The 20,165-nt window shown below is 35.2% G+C and overlaps 1 protein-coding gene across 1 annotated transcript in view; it reads left to right on the top strand.

Moving 5' to 3' along the window:
* Positions 1-19,186, top strand: part of ALX1 (ALX homeobox 1) — a 27,965-nt gene extending 8,779 nt beyond the window's left edge. Inside the window, exons 3-4 of the mRNA XM_015818197.1 lie at positions 6,439-6,567; positions 18,872-19,186. Coding sequence (XP_015673683.1) covers positions 6,439-6,567; positions 18,872-19,186 — 444 coding nt within the window. The remainder of the gene's footprint in view (positions 1-6,438; positions 6,568-18,871) is intronic.
* Positions 19,187-20,165: the final 979 nt, after the last annotated feature.

Genomic DNA, 20,165 nt, shown 5'->3' with positions numbered 1-20,165 from the left:
GGGAGTGAATATACATAATATTCCTGCCCCCTCCTATTTTCCCTACAATAACAACCCTGGGAGGTGGGTTGGACTGAGAGAGGGTGACTGGCACAAAGTCACTCAGATGGCTTTTATTCCTCAGGCAGGCCTAAAAGTCACAGTCTCCTGGTTGTATAATTAAATACTGTCTTATTTAAGCAAGCTAAAACTATACTTTCTTAATCCTACTAAATCCAGAATATTTAGTAGTTATTTAACACTGAAAGCATCTTATTTCTCAAATTAAAAAAAAATAGTGTCAATAACAAATATTTTTGAAAACTATGTATCTAAGTCAAAATTTGCTGGCCACAATTTTCAGAATTACAGATTATGGTTTTGCTTTTGCATTTGAAGAAACTGCTGTACCGTTCATGCATTGCCATATTTTACTATTTGAAGGAATAGCGAGATTTGGTCTAATTCAGAAGGCAGCTGCTTTGCTAAGGCTTCCTAAGTCATTATGGACAGATAAAAGAGTGGCAGAGCCAGAGAGGGAGTGATGTTATGGCTTGTATATATTATATTCTTTCCTTGGAACAAAATTGCTGGTTTCATTTTTTTTCTGAGACTGTTTATTCTATTCTTTGTGTACATAGAGATTTCCGTGCTATTGAAGTAAATGCCCTAGATTTTTGCATCTCTGATCAGTCTATTGAAAAAGGCCAGTGTAAGAGAATGGGGATCATAATTCCACTGAGCGGCAACAATATTCCATCATGATATTAAGCAATTTTCAAAGGCCTTACATCATTAGAGACCGGCATCTGGTTAGGCAGGGATAACAAGCAGCAGATTGTTGCTTCATTTTGTATAGGCAATGGTTACTTTATCTTTGCCAAGAGTCGGTTTTGAGTAAATCGATGTAAACAGAAACATTTTGGGGGAGTGTCAGGGTTAAAAAATGTGGGTTTCTTCCCCCATAAGTTCCTTCCTAAAATTCAAGCAAATTGTTTGATTTAAATTAACCAAATGATTGGCTGAATATATGTACTGCACATCTCATTTGGTCAGTATTTCATCAAGATCCAATTTAAGTTTCATCCTGCTTCCATGCTGAAAGAGTCTGCCTGAATCTAATTTATTGAAGTGGTTTTCTTTTTCTGTTGCATGTCAGTGGAGTAACTGGCTCCCAGCCTAAGGAGAGGGTCAAGTCCTTTACAGTGACAGGGGCCTAAATATTAAATATTATGAGTTATTTGCTCCTACTGTAGACACAATGAGGAGACAAAAATGTTTCTCAGATCCCTCACACAGTACAGGTTTATGAACAAAAAAAATTCTTCCTTGCAATTGATTATGCAGTTGGGTAAATTTTATTGACTAGTGATTGTTATACATGATCATGATATATTTATTAGCTATGTTTCTCCTTTTGATTGTTTGGGTGCACTTTCCAAAATTGTTCTATTAAATTTGCAAGAGGGCCTGTGGAAGATTAATTCTCATGCTGGTGTTTCAGCATGGCGGTTACCTTATTTCTGCTATTAGGTGAAAATAATTTCAAGTGGTTTAATTGTTTCTTAATTGGCTAATCTTTAACTGCCCTGAAGGAGTGTTCTATTCGCAGCAGATTTATTATGTAATGCTAACTATGAATGTGATGGAGTATTGGTAATGCTAGAATATATTCAGTCATTCAGTTGAAAAGGAACAAATATGAAATAAATTATTTGTGTAGTTTGCCATGCTAACATGCATCTTGCAACAATAACTTTGGAAGGTCACATACAGCTACTAGCTTTCATGAAATTCCAGTCCTGTTATGACTTGGGTCTAGCAGCTCCAATAAAGCAAATATTCCAGCTTATATTTCTTTGAGAGCTGCAGATAAGCCTTTGTACAGGATACTGGAGAACACAAAAGTAGCAAACCTTAAGAACATAAATTCCATCTGCTTCATATCAGCTAGTTACAATATGCTTGATTGAGTAGGCTGCCTTTGAAAACTTCAGTTGGTTCAAAAAATATTGTGCTTCTTTTATTTAGTGTAACTGAATTATTGACTGGATCAGCGAGGTTTTAGAATCAGCATGGAAGAAGGTAAAAATTGGGATTGCGTAAAACATAGCAAAAACACTGTGTTCTGTCCAGAGTTTTTGCCAATTATTTTTCTTCAAGATGGGTTTTTTTTTATTTAAGTTTTCTATTTTTGTTTCCCAACTTTTCTCTACTCCTGTAGCTATTGATATTCTTAGTAATCATTGGGCTTTTTTTTTAAGAAACAAAACAAAACAGAATTGTATGAAAATGACCAAGGTGAGGATTGAATTGCAAAACACAAAACCATTCTTTGGAAGCCAGTACCGAATTCCAGAAAGCTAACTAATTCAAACCAGAGACAAGAATTTGTCCACGGTACTAAATAAAAGTAAGAGTGGGGATTATGTCCCAGATGCAAAATTGCAGTTTGTCCCCCACCTCCAAAGAACATCAGAACACCCATGTCACAGTAAGTAAAATGTGGAAAATAGGGAAACACATATATTCAAAAATGCATAGAAAAGTATCCCATATTAAAACTCATATGCAATCAAAATATAGCCAATAAAAAGAAGGAAAGCAGCCCACATTGCTTATGTGACCTCCAGGTCAAATTTGTAAACATAGTAAAAAAATGTACATCTCCATGAAGGAAAATAGACATGTCTTGGGCATGGGCAAAGATTTCTCATTTCCTTAAAACTTCCTATAGTTTTTTTGGATGTTCTCTGCCATTGCCATTTTGTACCACAGCCTGCTATTATTGCTTCAGATGAGATTGCATAAATAAAGAAGATGCTAGGGCAGCGGTATAGTGAAACTGCGCCCACCCCGTTGCTGGCAATGGCAAAAAAGCCGCGATACGTTGCGACACATCATGTGACGTTGCGAGTTTGACACCCCTGTGGTAGGGTCAGGAATTTTATCCTGCAGGGGGGGGGAGAGAGAGAGAGAGAGAGAGAGAGAGAGAGAGAGAGAGAGAGAGAGAGAGAGAGAGAGAGAGAGAGAGAGAGAGAGAGATCTTTACTCCATTTGAGGTGTCTTGCTCTCTTCCCATGCTCTCTTTCTTTGCCTTTTCCTTTCAAGGGATAGACTTTTCTGTCATGTACAGTAACTCCATTTTCTGGTTGCCTTTTGGTGCACATAGAGTTTTGTTGTAAAGTTTGCTTTTACAAATGCCTTTTACTTAAGGAACAATATTTTAAATGATATATTCCCAAGCACAATGTTTTGATTGGGCTAATGTTTCAGACCACGAGCAGACGATGTAGGGTCTTCTTCACTAGTGTGTTTATGGAGACTTGCTAGTGCCATTGGGCTCCTTGCCTTGCCTGACTTTATTTTATTTATTTTAAAAAAAAATTCAATTGTTTTAAAAATTGAAGCTGGATAGTGTAAAATACTCTCTAGCATCATCTTTATTTTCAAGACTGCTTCTGAAACCCTTATCCAATCCACAAGCATTCTTAAAGATGGTGGAACAACCTCACTAGTTTGCCTCTGTTATTTTATAACAGACCACTTGACCAAAAATATATCCTCTATGTCCTTAGTTTAATCAGTGCTTCTCAAACTTGACAATTTTAGGTTTTGTGGACTTCTTCACATATCTTAAAATGGTCACATCTGAAAAACATTGGTTTAAATGTTAATTGGTATTTTTGATTTTCATGAATGAAGGCAAATATACGTGTCCCGGGATAATGTTGCAGGATCCAATCTGGGTCGGTCACCAGGACCAGAGGTTTAGTCTTCTGAGCTTTCAGACTTGTGCTGGAGCCCATCTTCAGGGAACTCTTCTCTACCGGAATGTGTGCTTTGGACTATTCTATTCTCAGTATTTATGTGGTCCCTGGTTAGGTGTGGCTTCTTATTGGTTAATTGGCATGCTGATGGCCAGCTAATAAGTTGTTGGCTGTTGTTTCCTTGTGCTGCCAAATCCTTCTAAATACTAGAATAGAATAGAATAGAATAGAATAGAATAGAATAGAATAGAATAGAATAGAATAGAATAGAATAGAATAGAATAGAATAGAGCTGGAAGGGACCTTGGAGGCCTTTAATTCAGCCCCCCCCCCACTCAAGCAGGAGACCCTATAACATTTCAGATAAGTGACTGTCTAGTCTCTTCTTAAAAACCTCCAGTGATGGAGCGCCCACAATTTCTGGAGGCAAGCTGTTCTACTGGTTGATTGTCCTCACTATCAAGAAGTTTCTCCTCAATTCCAGGTTGCTTCTCTCTTTGATCAGTTTCCAATCATTGTTTCTTGTCCTGCTCTCTGGTGCTTTGGGGAATAACGTGACCCCCTCTTTTTTGTGACAGCCCCTCAAATACTGCTATCATGTCTCCCCTCTTTCTTCTATTCTTTAGACTAGCCAAACCCAAGTCCCGTAGCCGTTCTTCGTATGTTTTAGTCTTCAGGCCTTTAATCATCTTAGTTGCTCTTCTCTGAATTTTTTCCAAACTCTCAACATCTTTTTTGTGATATGTCGACCAAAATTGGCTGCAGTATTCCAGATGTGGTCTTACTAGGGCTTTACTAGTATGTATACATAAATACTATACATAGAATAGTCCAAAGTACACATTCCAGTAGAGAGAAGTTCCCCGAGGATGGGGGCTCCAGTATGAGTCTGAAAGTTCAGAAGACTAAACCTCTGGTCCCGGTGACTGATCCAGATTGGATCCTGCATTTTTTATTTTGCTTGCCATATTTAGCATATTTAAAATAAAAATGCTTGAAAATGGTAGAGATTTAGGTTACAAATGATTGTGCAGAACAAATATTCTCAGATATTGGAAGTCTATCAGTTGTAGGGTCATATTCTTATGGGTATATTTGTAATTCTATTTTGCTGAAGGCTATGAAAATTCCCTACTCCACTTCTCCAGAGAACATATTATGGGAACTTAATCATGAGGTCTTTTACATGACAAAATCTCTTTACATTGGCTTGATGTCTGGGATGGTGAAAGGTGTAGGCAACAACATATGATGACTTAAAGTTAGGAAACATTGTTTATTTTAGATATTCAGAATACATCATGGAATTATATTGCAGAATTCACCAAAATGCCTTAGTGTAACAGGGAAGTAATTTTTCTAGGCTCACCTGATGCATGGCTGTTGCTGTCATGCAATGGGTTATCAGAGATCAACAAAAAGCCTACTAAAAATATAGGCATACCTTGAAAATATTATGGATTTGGCTCAAGATCACCACAATGAAGTGAATATTGAAAAAAAAGTGAGTCACACAATTGTTTGCTTTCCCATTGAATATGAAAGTTATATGTAGTATATACAGTATATGCTCCTTTGACACTTGAAATGGTAAAATAAGTAAAGAAGAAGAAAAAGTCAAAAGTATGTACTATATTGTAGTCTATCTGTGTAATAGCATCATATCTAAAAAAATCATTGTGCAGACTTTAATTAAAACATTGGATTGCTAAAATGCTAATCATCATTTGATTAATAATGCTGAAAAAGCATGACATATTGTGAGAATTATGAAAATGTGGGACCCTTGGTTGCTCCCTGAAGCTGGCGGTTTTCTTGCAGATGTTTCATTACCAAACTAACATCATCAGTGCATTACAAAAATGTGACACAGAGACACAAATTGAGCAAATGCTATTAGAAAAATGGTGCCAATAGACTTGTTCGATGCAATGTTTTCACAAATCTTCAGTTTGCCCACATTTTATCAAACATTCAAAAAGATGATGTTTGTAATGGAAACCTTTCCTGTCTGAATTCCAGCCTGATTATTTGAAAAGGACTTTTGAAATTATCCTGAAGGTAGCATGATATTAAACTAAAAGCTACATGGAACCTAAAAGTTATTGGTTATCAAACTGCATTAGTCTATAAAAAGGAATTTTATGGATTTAGACTTGGACCACAGTTCAGCCATCCTTGTGTTTTTTTATTCTGTCTTCATAAAAGATCTCCATTAAGAAGTCCTTCCTCTGTCTGCCAGAAACTCTTTCATTGCATGTCTTAGGAACACCTTATGATTGTACCTATCGAGATCAGAACACTGTTAGGTTCTAGGATTTCATTAAAATCCAAAACAGAGTAAAGGATAATTTCTTATCCACAAAGTGCTCTAAATTTAAAGATGACCTATTAAATCATAAGTCAAGAAGTGACCTTTGGCCATGTTTCTCCTCAGTGCTTTGGACCAAGGGCTGTATTTGGTTGAATGAATTAAATGATGGAGATGTGTAGCAGAGCAAAGAAATATTTATGATGTGGACATAATTTTTCAAGGTGCCTTTGGGATATATTCAGGAGTTTCAGGGGTCAGCTGCAATCCTGGGACTTAAGCAATTTATCACTGCTCTATGGGCTGGCAAAACAATTAAGAGGGAGGGCAGCAAAAATGGTCTTTTGGACAATCTAATAATTTTCTTATTTGACATAGGTCTGGTTCCAAAACCGAAGAGCAAAATGGAGAAAGAGAGAACGTTATGGACAAATCCAACAAGCCAAAAGTCATTTTGCTGCCACATATGATATATCTGTTTTACCACGAACTGATAGCTACCCCCAGGTATTAAATATTGAATATTTATTGTTTCGTTTCTTTTCTCTGCAAGACAAAATCATATAAATCGTATTTGTTTATCACATACACACAGACACATCAAGTAGCAAAATTACTGTATAATTGCTATACAATAAATTCATTATTTCATACATTATTTGCATCTAAATTGGGGGTTTTGTGTGCCACGTGGAACACTTGTCTGGAAGTATTTCATTCTGAGTGAAGAATTAGAACTCTCAGTACAAGAAAACCTTTTCTGGAACAGAGATGCAGGCAGCAGAGTTAACCAGGGAACCCTCAATCAGGGGAAAGATGGCAGTTCCTTCAGTTGTGAGATGTTTCAGCACCAGGCTGTCTGCTTCCCAGTAGATGTGGTTTAGCTATGATGCATTTCAAGATATTTTAAGTAGAAGTCAAGATAAAACCCATAAGCTTGTAAAATTATAAAATGTTTTGACCAAATTACTGTCGATTTTGCTCTTTCAATTTAATGCAGTTGTTAATTATTAAAAGAAATCTGCCCTTGTGTAGCATGATAAGATAATGCTTGGAGAGGGTTTTTTTGGCAATCTATAACCAGCTTGAACAAGAATTTTATAAAAATAGTAATGCAGCCAACCATCTGTTTTCTTTTTATTCCATTCTGTGAATTGTTAATTGTATAATTTTATTTTCCTTCAGATATATTTTGGAGAGTTTTTTTTCTCCCTTTTGCCTTCCATAAATGTCAGGAAGCATTTTAATCAGAACAACTGAAGTGTTTACAAAGATAAATAATTAACTGTTGGAATATTGCATGAAATATTCAGAAAAAAACTTCTTTCAACTCTTTCCAAAGTCCCAAAGCTGGCTTCCTAGCAAAATGTCAGGCATTAACCTTTTGTCTGGGAATTCTACTATTTTTTCCTGTTTTGACAATCTGGTGGAGTCTTGTAGATGATTTAGAATCTTCTCACATATTATAAAACCAGCTGTAATTATGCTAATACAACAGCTTTTCTTGGTCAATGTTATGTCCTAATAAAACTAACATAGGTACTTTAGTATCTCCATTTCTCTGAAAGTAGGAAAAGCATGGGATGAACTTCCAAGTAAAACTATTTAGAATGGAGATTCCAATGCAAAAAGGTAAAACAATTGCCCATATTGTTTTTATGATATCAAAGATTTACTTCTTGACTAGGTATGGTTAGAGATCGAATTGATTGATTTTGTAATATCTTATGTCTGTTTGCTACAGTCTTTCTCACAATGTTGCCTACCAATTCTCTAGAGTGTATCATCTCTCATCATTGGTTATGCTGACTGGAGCATGTGAAAGTTGTAGCATGAAATCAATGCTTGCATATTCTGAATTAGAAAGGAGAATTGTAAAATCTGAGTGACTATATAGATAATTCATGCATGTGTAACTCTTTCCTTCCTATGATTTCAATAAACATATAGAGTGAAATCTCCTATGGTCACATAGAGTAAAGACTATTTATGAGTCATGAGCCACTTTCAGTATTTTATTTATTTCGGCTAATAATCTACTTCATTCATAAATAACTCTAAACAGTGTACATTCCAATGGAGTAGAAATGTTAAAGCAATAAATAATACAGTACAAAAGCAAACAACTAACAATAATGTTCACTTCCATCTTATTATATAATATATTCTTGTTAACATTACAATTATAAAGGAGCATCTGCAATTTGAATGAGAAAAAAAGTCAAGATGGTACTCTGTGATTGACATATGTTTAAAAGGAGAGGGGTTAGATTGTGCACCCCCACAGATGCTCCTGCAATCGTTTAATGATGGAGGGGGGGATCGCTAAAGGCTTTCTGAAATAATCTGGTCTTAGTGGTTGCAAAGAAGAGCTTTACAGTGGAACTTAGTGGATATCTTGGATATTAGGTGAAGTTACTTGTCTTTGTCTTAGCCATTTTCTTGCTGTTGTTTTTTTAAAGTATTATTTTAAGTGACTGCATTAACTATTTTGTCTTTTTTCCTGATTACTTATTTTTTATTGTTTGTACTGATTTTTATGTTTCATGTAATTAATTTTCCTGAAAGACTTGGGTATTGAATGAGATGATGATAATAATTCCAGTTTCCTATTAGGAATTCTAAGAATGAGGACTCTGACATTTTATATGGTTTCTTTCAATAGTTCCCAGATAGATAGATTGGTCGATAGAATATGTGCTATCAAATCTGTTCTGATTCTTAGTGACCCCATAGGTATATTTTTTTCATGATGATCTGTCTCCCACCTGGTCTTTCAGGTCTTCAAATGGTCCATCCATCGGAGTACAGTATCACAGAACTGGGGTCAGATTCCTACTTCCTCAAGTAGATGCTGGATGGTTTCTAGCCAGCCATTATTCCTTACCATAACCAATAGTTGAAGAGAGAACTACTGTATGTGTGTCCCAAAGTTGCTTTCTCAAGAGGCAACTGGACTTTCTTGTTTTTCTTTGAAGATGTTTCATTTCTCATTCAAGAAGCTTCTTCAACTGTATGTGTGGACCACCTCAAGCTTTTGTGAGAAAAAAATGGGATACATTTAATCAGTGCATGATATTGCATTGTAATATTTGCTGAAAACTAGATCTCAGTGGGGAGAAATTATTTTCAGAAATTATTGTTCTCTTATTCTCCTTCAAACAGGCAGTACTGAGATGTATGAAACCTATGAAAGTAGCAAATGATTAGTCTTCTATTTTCCAATCAAAATAGCAAGAACTAACATAAGTAGAGAATTCACTGCTATTAGCAGTCTAGTTGACCTTACGTAATCATAAAATGGTGAGATAGTCTATTGGAGGAAATGTGTTCCATCTATTGCAATCTTCCTCACAATGAGAATATGTAAAAATATATGATTCTACTTTGTGAGCCAAGGATGTGAGGACATTTATAAATATACACATGCTCTTTGTTAAATGTGCATTTTAATTTCACATCAGAGCCCTTTATGAGCATACATGGATAACTTCCATTAGTAACAATCAGGGTTATATCCTATATTCCAGTTAAATACTGCATATGCTGGGAAAGATTGAGGGCAATAGAAGAAGGGGACGACAGAGAATGAGGTGGATGGATGGAGTCACTGAAGCAGTAGGCGTGAACTTAAATGATGGTAGAGGACAGGAAGACCTGGAGGAACGTTGTCCACCGGGTCGCAATGGGTCGGACATGACTTTGCAATTAACAACAACAACATGGTCAATATTATGGTATTTGACTAAATGTTGTTTTGTTGTATGTAATTACAAAAGCTCCCAGTCCTTCTAAAAGTCAGTAATTCACATTAATTGACCACAGCTTTTTACTCTTAGTGGAATGCATGATATTCCCCTTAAAGAATATTTATTTGGCATTATACTTAACTTAGTAAGTGGGAATGGCAATTATGAGTGCTTTAATTGTAATTTCCAATTATTTATATAATCCATGAAGTTGTCTTTGGGTCATTAGGAGACCTTTCCACAAAGAGTTTGGCACTGATACTATATCTGTACCATGCCCCAGCTTTCCCACATCATCTTCTTTGGCACAGTTCAAACTGCAAAACTTTTATTTTGAGATGCAGGAGCTTGATGGTACAGCTCAGTTTCCTACTAGAATTCTCACCTGCTTTGTCTTCCTGACTACATGGCACTTGGCTGCCCTGGCAGATGCAAAATTTGTAGAATTCCCTAATGTTTATATATCAGTTTGTAAAGGTTTTTTTTGTTATTGTTATTGTCAGACCTATTTTTCTTTTCTCCTTTGCCAGAAAAACAAATGGCGGGAAGCTGCAAATTTCTGTGGTTCTCTATTTGTCAGTTAGAGGAAATGCTGGTCAGTTTGGAACCTGGCAGGATAAGTCCATTTTGGATAATTTTGATATATGGGAAATTGGTTACTATGTTGAAATGCCCAAATTTTCACTGCAGTCTTATTAGGAAGATACTCTTGGAAATTTGGGAAGCAAAAATTTATTTAAGGCTTAGATAAGCTTTAGGACTAGGGGTCCTTAGGACTAGGGGTGACAAGATAGCAGTATTCCAATAACTAAGGGGCTGCCATAAGGAAGAGGGGGTCAACCTATTCTCCTGAAGGCAGGACACCTGAAGGCAGGACAAGAAACAATGGATGGAAACTAATCAAGGAGAGAAACAACTTAGAACTAAGGAGAAATTTCCTGACAGTTAGAACAATCAACAACTTGCCTCCAGAAGTTTTGGGTGCTCCAACACTGGAAGTTTTTAAAAAGACACTGGACAACCATTTGTTTGAAATTTCCTGCCTGAGCAGAGGGCTGGACTAGAAGACCTCCAAGGTCCCTTACAACTCTGTTATTCTGTTTTTCTGCTTAGTAGAGGTGGCCTCTCAAATTTACCATCTTATTATTGGATGATAAAATTGAGCTACCATATTCCTGAATAATCTTTGGATCAGGGTGCTCCATAGGAATTGTTGGGCAGTCTAAAAGAGCATCAAGAAATAATATATGATAATATTCTTTTTAAATAAATGTAGAATGACTTAGTAATAATGCCTGAAAGGTAACTTCTTTCACAAGCTCTCTGAAAGGTATAGGGGCCCTTATTTTACTTCCACACTTTCAGGATTTACTACAGCAAGAGAAAAAAAAATGTTTCTACTAACTTCTGGTTGAATGCACTTTCAAATCTAGTAATTTGGTGGCGCAGTGGTTAGAATGCAGTATTGCAGGCTACTTCTGCTTCTGCTGACTCCAGGCTGCCAGCAGTTTGGCAGTTTGTCTTACGGGCTCAAGGTTGACTCAGCCTTCCATCCTTCTGAGGTTGGTAAAATGAGGACCCAGATTATTGGGGGCAATATGCTGACTCTGTAAATCGGTTAGAGAGGGCTGTAAAGCACTGTGAATGGTATATAAGTCTAAGTGCTATTGCTATTTATCCTGTAAAGTAATGATTACATATCACATTACTACTTACTATTCATATTCAACAAATGCAAATAAAAATAAATTCCTTGTTGATTTTCCTGCTCAGACTCTAAAAAGCGGGATGAGAGCATTTTATGGGGGAAATGTAGCATACATGGCTGTGTTCTACCCATTCTGAATACTCCCATATTGTAAAATCATATAAAATGAATATAAAATGGACTTGTATTGCTAGTCCATATTGGTAAATGATGGAAGCAATAGACAAAGATAATATTACTAAATGGATCAGGGTAAATCCCACTGTTTAATTAAATAATCATTCCTATGCTTGAGTCACAGGCACAAGCTATTATATGGCTAAGCCAAACTTTAATTCTCTTCTTTCTCTCTGTTCTTCTGGCACATCAAGAAGGAAAAAGAAAAACTATGATTCAATTTCATCACACCCAAGTTTATTATTATGATTAAATCAAAAACAGTAACTTAAAAATAACTGATATCAGTTGCTAAATTATTTTTAAAAAATAACTTGGATTCCCTTGCTGCTTAGGTTACTAAATTTGTGTTTTAAACCTTGATTCCCAGTTCCTATAAAATTGCAGGCCAGAAGTCAAGGAAAGTGAAATTAAATATAATAATGAGCAGAGTTGTTGTCCAGAAAACAGATATGGTGGGAGTGGATGAGGAAGACAGGAAGACATAGACACAATGATTAAAGTGGGGCCAGTTGTGGATATGGGGTAATTGGGGTGATACAAGGATCTCTCCCTGGTAATGGTGATAGACAAACAATATAATATAGCAAGGCACACAATTCCAAATTATCAGGTTCTTGCTCTGAAAGACAGTCCCTTTTTGTAGCATTTTGCAAAAACTAAGGGTAAAGATGGGCTAATTTATATTGAGAAAAAAATTGTTAACTTTGTGAAAAATAATGCATGTCTTCTCTTGTTTTGCACTTTTTCCTCCAAAGGAAAGACTTAAATAACTGCTGTTTCTGAAAAAGAAAACTGCTAGAATCCTCCTTTCTTTTTTTAAAAAAATACTCAAACTTGTATACAATACAGGTTGGCTATGTGTGGCACGGAATAAAGGATTCATATGGACAATAAGAACACACCTATGTTTCTACAAACCAGCACTGCAAGTTTAATATCATGTATTCTAGGGTGCCATGGTTTACTCTCCTGATTCCTGAAATGGTTCAATATATGATTGTAGGAGAGTCCCATTTCTTAGATTTATTTACATGGCAAGAGAGAGATAGGGAAAACAGAATGAATGTACTGTGACATATAATAATTATGTTTAAGAAAACAAAGTAACCATGACCATGGAACTCATTAGGTCAGTTACTATCTTTCAGTGCAATCGAACTCACATGTAGAAGAAAGCCAGAATCATAATCATAATGAGAATAAAGAAAAAGAGGACTACCTCCTGCCCCTTATCTAAATATTGCTTTTGTTTGTGCAGTAGAGTTGCCTTGCCTGTCTTTTAGATGTGTGTTACTCCATCTCCCAGAAATTCAAGTCATCCTGCCCAACTCTTCTGGTGGGCACTCAATCAGGGAAGTATGTGGTAGAATAATTTTTTTACTATAGCCTTTCTCTTATGCTTTGATCCTCTCACCTAATGTGAAGGAAGCCAGGAGGCCATCACTTCACACCCCTTGGAATTACTAATAACTTTAGCACTAATGTTACAGAAGACCTGGAGGAATGTTTGCCGTGTGTAGGCAGATGTGATATTTAGTTTTCATGTATAGCATGGGGGATTTAGTTGACTGGGTGAAGTTAATATAACTCCAACAGGACTGGGTCTTTGAGGGCTAACTAACTTTTGGGTTAGCTGACTGGATCAATTGGCCTTTTTTGATACTGCCTGGAAATGCTAGCCCCCATTGGCCTAATTAAATTTGTTGTGGAGACTGCATTGAACTTGGTATAACTGTCTATGCTGATATTGCCTATTTGATGTAATTATCTGACTAACACACAGCTTTAAATGTCATCATTCTGAGGTTTTGGCTTTAAGTTCCAAGCTATGCTATTTTAAGCTGATACCCTTCTAACCTTTTTTCATTATCAGTATAACATGGGAATGGTAATTTGACTAAGCAACATATATTGATATTCAGTGATAAATTGCTGAGGTTTATTTTTATGGTTAGGTTGTTTATAATTATTTTACAATTTTTATAATCTAGCTAATGGACATCAAACATAAAATTGTAAAATTGTAAAAAATAAAGCGAATCTACTAGTTCAATGTACAGTTGACAACTAACCATCAGAACACTACATTAGATGCCACCCCAATTTAATGTATGTTGGGCCACACAATATTGCACATAGCTGTTTATTTTCTATAACATTAAGACTCAAGATGGTTATTGTTCTTTTCATATAGATTTTGATATCAGCTGGCATGATATACCTTTTTTCCCCTCTGCTATTTACTTTGAAGTTCTTGGAATATGTCTAGAATCTCTTAGTTTGTAGGACGTCTATTACTTGTAGTTATATATTTCACTTTCCTATTACTTGTTCTTCCATCTTCCATTGCTGGTACTATGAGTCATCGCTTAAGAGTCCAGAAATGATTTGGAGGCCAGGGCTTGGTATTTCTATCTAGCAAACAGTGGGGCTACTATCTCAAAGGTGCTTTTTTTCCTTGAGGAGTAAGAAGAAAACATTTGACTTCTCATCCAAGAAGTTTCATCAGTTGAGCTTCTTGGATGAGAAGTGAAACATTTCCTCATGGAAAAACAAAACCCAGTCCAGATACCTTTTTGAAAAAGCACCTTTGAGACAACTATGACCTGGATGACTGAGAATCTCCACGTACAGTGGGCTACCAGATAATTAAATAATATTTGAAATTGATTAATAATCTGCATTTGCAGTAGTTATAAATACAAATGAGAAATGCATATTTAAGGGTATCTCTTTAAGATTGTAGAGGTCATACTCTTTAGTTTAATTTTTTGTAGCATGGTAACATGCTAAAGCTAAAATAACTTCAAATTATATATCTCCTGCCAGGCCCCATAGATTAAAGTTATCTTTACTTATTAATTGGCTAAAATTGTAGTTGATGCACAGATGAGTTAAACTGTTTGAATCTTACAGACCCTATGTAACATACTCAGACATAAACACATACATGCACAAACACACTAAATGATACTTCGGTGATTTCATGTTAACCACAAGAGAAAAACTTAAAATGTTCGTGATGTAACAGAAACCAGAGGTGAGATCTATGTGTAGGCTTATTCAGAAACTCCCTGAATTACCTTTTATATACTGCACAGATCACAGAAAATTTAAACAAGAATAATTATATTCAAGCACTGTTTTCTTTCCCTCCCATGTACCAAGGTTTTCTACTTATTGTAAAGTAGTAGTTTTATTTATTCTGAATTCCAATGTAAATTTTAGGTTTAGGATTTAGTTTTATGATACTTACACTATATAGCTTGCTAAGTAATGAGTCTTCAGCACGTACTCTTTTACTTAAAAAAGTAGAAGAAATAAAACTCACAGTACCATAACTTTTAAAGTTCAACTAAATTCATGAGCCAAGCAGTAAGTGTTGTGTTGTGTTCATATTATCCACTTTATATTCTCTCCACTAAGAAAACTTTTCACAGTTGCTTGCCAGCTTTATATATTTTTAATGTATTTGTCTGACATAAAGTTTGTGGTTAAATTTTCAACTTTCACAGCAAATTAAAATGATAACGTACAACCATTTTGCAATAAAACATGGAAAACATTTGCCATTTGCTCTTAAATCATGTGTTGCTAGAAGGATTACAGACTCTGTATACATAAACTTTAAACAAGAAGATAAAAACTATGATACATTAATATAATGTAAGGAGGAATAAAGAAAAAGAAATCAAAGAAAAAGCAAAAATTACAAAAAAGGAAAAAGTTGAAGAAAAATAAAAATAAATAAAAAAGTGATGAAGAAGTAGCAACAGATATTCTTCATGGTAGCTATAAATACAAATATGTTTTAGCCTCTATCTCTAAAGTTACATCATATTATTCTACTTTCTATAGTCCTATGTAATCATCAAAACCATAAACCACAAGTTCACATTTTTCATTTTTATGTAAAAGTCCATAAGAGTCAGTCATCAATAAATATAGTATGTTTTCTCTAATCAAAGGAATTCAGCAAAATCTGTCAGTTTCACCAACCATTCCTCCATAATGGGATGTGTCAAATCTTTCTATCTCTGTGCATATAATAATCTTGCAAAAGTAATCATATATAGAGATACTCTTCCATGGCTTTTTCTAACTGTGGTTAAAAGGGTTGAAATTTATATTGTGTTATCATCTCAAAGACATTTTTTATATAAAAAAGTATTGTTGGTACATGACACCAGAGAAATTATATGAAATGCAATTCAAATGTATGTTGGAAATGTGAACAACATGAAAGGACATTTTATCATACTTGATAGACATATAAAAATGGATTCAAATACATATTTTGATACAGAATATTTTAATGATAAATAGCGAGTCAATATTCAGTTGAAGCCAGAATGTTGTTTTTTTTTGGTGTTAATGGATAACCAGTTAAGAGAAGTCATGGAAGATTATTTCAATATATAATTATTGTGGTTAGATTATTATATGCACAGAGATGGAAAGATTCAATAGTATTCGCTATGGTTGGTGAAGTTGACACATTTTACTGAAATGAATAAATTGACTTCTTTGATTTGAATAAGACAGACTCTGTTTTTGTCATATAAATCAGCCATTAATTCAGTTTTTGTCTGTTTCCATGTGTTTTTAACATCCTTTTAATCTTCGGGAGTTCAGATACCCACCTTGATAAAATGTGAGATCAAATGGCAAATGGTAAAACCCAAATCCATTAGATGTTAAGAAAGTTTGGATGGCATTCTAAGCTGAAATTTACTAGCTATGCTAAAGCAAAAAGGAACGTAGTTATTTAGAATTTGTTAGCCATATGCATGGAAATTGGTTTGCATGGTTTAATTAGAACTGGGTGTTGCAAACAAGGTTCTTGTGGTTTTTTTTTCTGTGCCAGTATTTTGAAAAGGCTAACCCAATTTTGATTGTTTATATACAATATACTGATATTAATTATTTGTTTATTGAAAGTCTAAGATAATTATTGACATAACAGTTGCCATGTGGATTGTTATGTATTTATTTCTAACAATATTAATTGAAACCTAGTAGTGGCTGAATGTTATGTCTTTTTCCCCCTTAAAAGGATGAAGGTTTAGGCTTTTCTAGATTTTTTGAGCTATTTGGAACCATAACTTTATGAATTTAATTACTGTAAATATTATTAATGTCCTAAAATATATTAACAGCAAAAGAGTTTGTGGTTCTACTTTGATTTCAATATGTCCAGCAAATAAACACCACAGTTGGCAGTATTTGACCTTTGGGGATGTATGGACAGATATGAGTGGGTCTGGGATGGGAATGCTTGGTTTGTGTGACATCCATGGGGCAAATGGGGCAGCAGATTTTCTGCCACATTAATATAATCCTAAATGTGGCCCAACCATGGGTTAGTAAGTTGTTTTTGTGAGATGATATGGTGACTTCTTAGCAACCATAAAAGTGGTCCTTGCTAGACATAAGGAATGCCAGTATGACTTCTCTGACATTCCAGAAGTGCTCCATTGGATGTTGGAACATCTGTACAAGAGGATTTTTGAGGAATGGAATATATGGAAAAAGGGAAGGATGCTAAGAACCATGTGAGTAAGGAGCACTTTGTATTCTCATTCTTGCCTTTCAAATGATGCTGTGAATCAATCAGAAAAGAGAATAGAAATATACCTCAGACATCAGCAAATGTGCAACCATATGTATATGTACAATCACTTGCTGAGCTTTTCTATTTATTCCTACAGGTCTTGTGCATATACAGTTTTATTTGTGTAAATGACATTCTCAAACAGAATGCAATCCTATTTCCATTTTTTTGATTTAGTCACTTGAGAATTTGATAGCGAAGATTAGGATGACAAAAAATTGGCTTTTCCTCAGTTACTTTGGCTTCAGCTTGCAATTGTTTGACAATATCTCCATAAATAAAGGTTTCAAGGCAAGGCACTATTTCCCCACTGCAGCTGAAATGAATCTATCCTTTTGTTTTCAAACAATAGTAGTTGATATTCTGATTCTTTCTTTGGTCCAGATCCAAGGTTAGAGGACAGGGTTAAACTCTTCCTATATACTGATGTTTAGTTTTATAGCTTGCTTCCATTTCTGCAGTGATTTTTCAGAGTAGTTGTACATGTTGCTGCTGTATACATAGCTAATTTCAAACTAAGGAACAAACATCTACTACAAATCTTTCACACTTTCCATGAACAGAAGAATTAAGTGATCATTGACTGCATTTCTCCAGGGAGAGAAGAAATTTTCCAAAAGATTTTTGAGAATGACACTTATCTTACCCAAAGGCACTACCAACAATAACTGTTGGCTTTCAGGCCATTATGTCGATCCAGATCTGTTTGGACTATGTGGCAGCCACATGAGAGGGGGGGCCCTCTCAAATTTATGCATCTTCCTGTGGCCAATGAAAAATTTCAGAAGACATCACTGAGCTGTCCTATCAGTAGGAAATAAATATATCAATCTTTCTGAACAGTTACCAAAATAAATAAAAGATTCTAAATATACTAGATACAACTTTATTTTCAAGGTTAAAATGAAATGCAGAGGTTATGAAATTTAGTTCTAGGTTTCCTTCTTTTTCATTTTTTTTCATTACTAATATATGTCAGATTTATAAACCAGACTTGCCCAGAAAACATTTCATTATATGCATGTATTGCTGCAGGAGAATCACCCTGTTGTTATCTCAATCTTCCTGCAAAAATGTAGCACCAAGTTATTCATGACATTGACTGAGAGTTTCTGTTAAAACTATACCTCAATCTATTGTGAAGGGACTATAAGCAAAATAATGATTTCCTCAGAAAATACAGGCCCTGATCTTAGGTGTAATAAAACAAGTGCTTCTACATTCCATGAATGGCTACCAAGTATTTCATCGCTGTTGAATTTTACTTTGGGCAAGATGGTTGTGACCAAATGTGGCCAAAGGTATTTTCTAGTCTGAGGCAAGTCAGCAAATGATACCCAGTTCTCTAGCTAAAGGCAGAATACCTAAGATCAGCTTTGTTACTTTGTCAACTGCTTCAGAAAATTACACTTCTCATTTGAATTTCTATTTTGCATTTGCATAAACTTAATATTATCCTATTGCCAGCTGTATTAACAATAGGTTCAATGAAAAATGAAACTAGAGGAAAAAAAGATGTTTAAAATATACATTTAATCTTGTCTTGTTTATATGTTCCAGATTCAGAATAATTTGTGGGCAGGAAATGCAGCTAGCAGTTCGGTGACTTCCTGCATGCTTCCACGGGATACTTCCTCTTGTATGACCCCTTATTCCCATTCTCCTCGGACAGATTCTGGGTACTCTGGCTTTTCAAATCATCAGAGCCAGTTCAGCCATGTTCCCCTTAATAACTTCTTTACTGACTCTTTACTTTCTGGAACTAATGGACATGCATTTGAAACCAAGCCAGAATTTGAACGGAGATCTTCCAGTATTGCAGTTTTACGAATGAAAGCCAAGGAACATACTGCTAATATTTCTTGGGCTATGTAATATAACAGAATCTCTTTCCATTTCAAGGTCAGACATAAAAAAAGCTCTTCTTCTCTACCACCATTCTTATTTCTATAATTAAAGGACTTGACAATAAGCTGCTGTGTGAAGAATTGCTAGTGATCAGGATGTACAAAGAAGCCTGCTTGACTAAATACCCAATATGCTATTTAGCATTTAAGCATCAATGTATATAAGGACTAAATGGAACCACCATGTGCCAATCTCCAAAAGACCTCTTAAAATAGCCAGATATGTTTTGTTGTATCAGTTGATGAAATGTAATTGTAAAATCTTCAAAAATAATAAACCTATTAAACAAGTATGTGTGTTACATATTGTTTAATGTCAGTGCAATATCAAGGTAGATAGCTTACCCATAAGTAGGGCTGACTGAGAAAAATGCATTTGTTATGACAAGGCTCTAAAGCAGTGCTTCTCAATCTTGGAGACTTGAAGATATATGGATTTCAACTCCCAGAATTCCCCAATCAGTATGGCTGGCTTGGGAATCCTGGGAGTTGAAGTCCACACAAGTTCAGATTGCCAAGGTTGAGAAAGACTGCTCTAAAGGAAACCTTTTAACAAGTGATATGTTGAATGAAATGTTTTCCCCTTCCTATTTAACAAACAGAAGTTGTGCGTTTATTTATTTGATAATGCATCCTTCTTAAAAACTATTTCCCATGAACATGATGAATTTTGCTTGAACTTTAGAAGCTGTCTGCTTTACATTGTACAAAATTTTAGGGTTGTTGGCATATAGTACAAAAATGACATTGGGGCAATTTCTTACCATTTCTTCAAATTTGCCATCTTGCTCTTTCAGGTGACCTAATTGTCTGCATCCCTGAAAAGCTGCAACTTATAATGTCAATTCCTTATTTGCTATAAAAAGTCTACATTTGCTGCATGACATTAAGAATGTTTGTGTACCACAACAGGTAAATAAAGCTAGATCTGCATGAAATGCTTCACA

The sequence above is a fragment of the Protobothrops mucrosquamatus genome, unplaced genomic scaffold (genome assembly GCF_001527695.2).
Source record: "Protobothrops mucrosquamatus isolate PMUCROS unplaced genomic scaffold, P.Mucros_1.0 scaffold700, whole genome shotgun sequence".
Lineage (NCBI taxonomy): Eukaryota > Metazoa > Chordata > Lepidosauria > Squamata > Viperidae > Protobothrops > Protobothrops mucrosquamatus.
The sequence above is the reverse complement of the archived record's forward strand: the minus strand, read 5'-3'. Positions and strand labels throughout refer to the sequence as shown.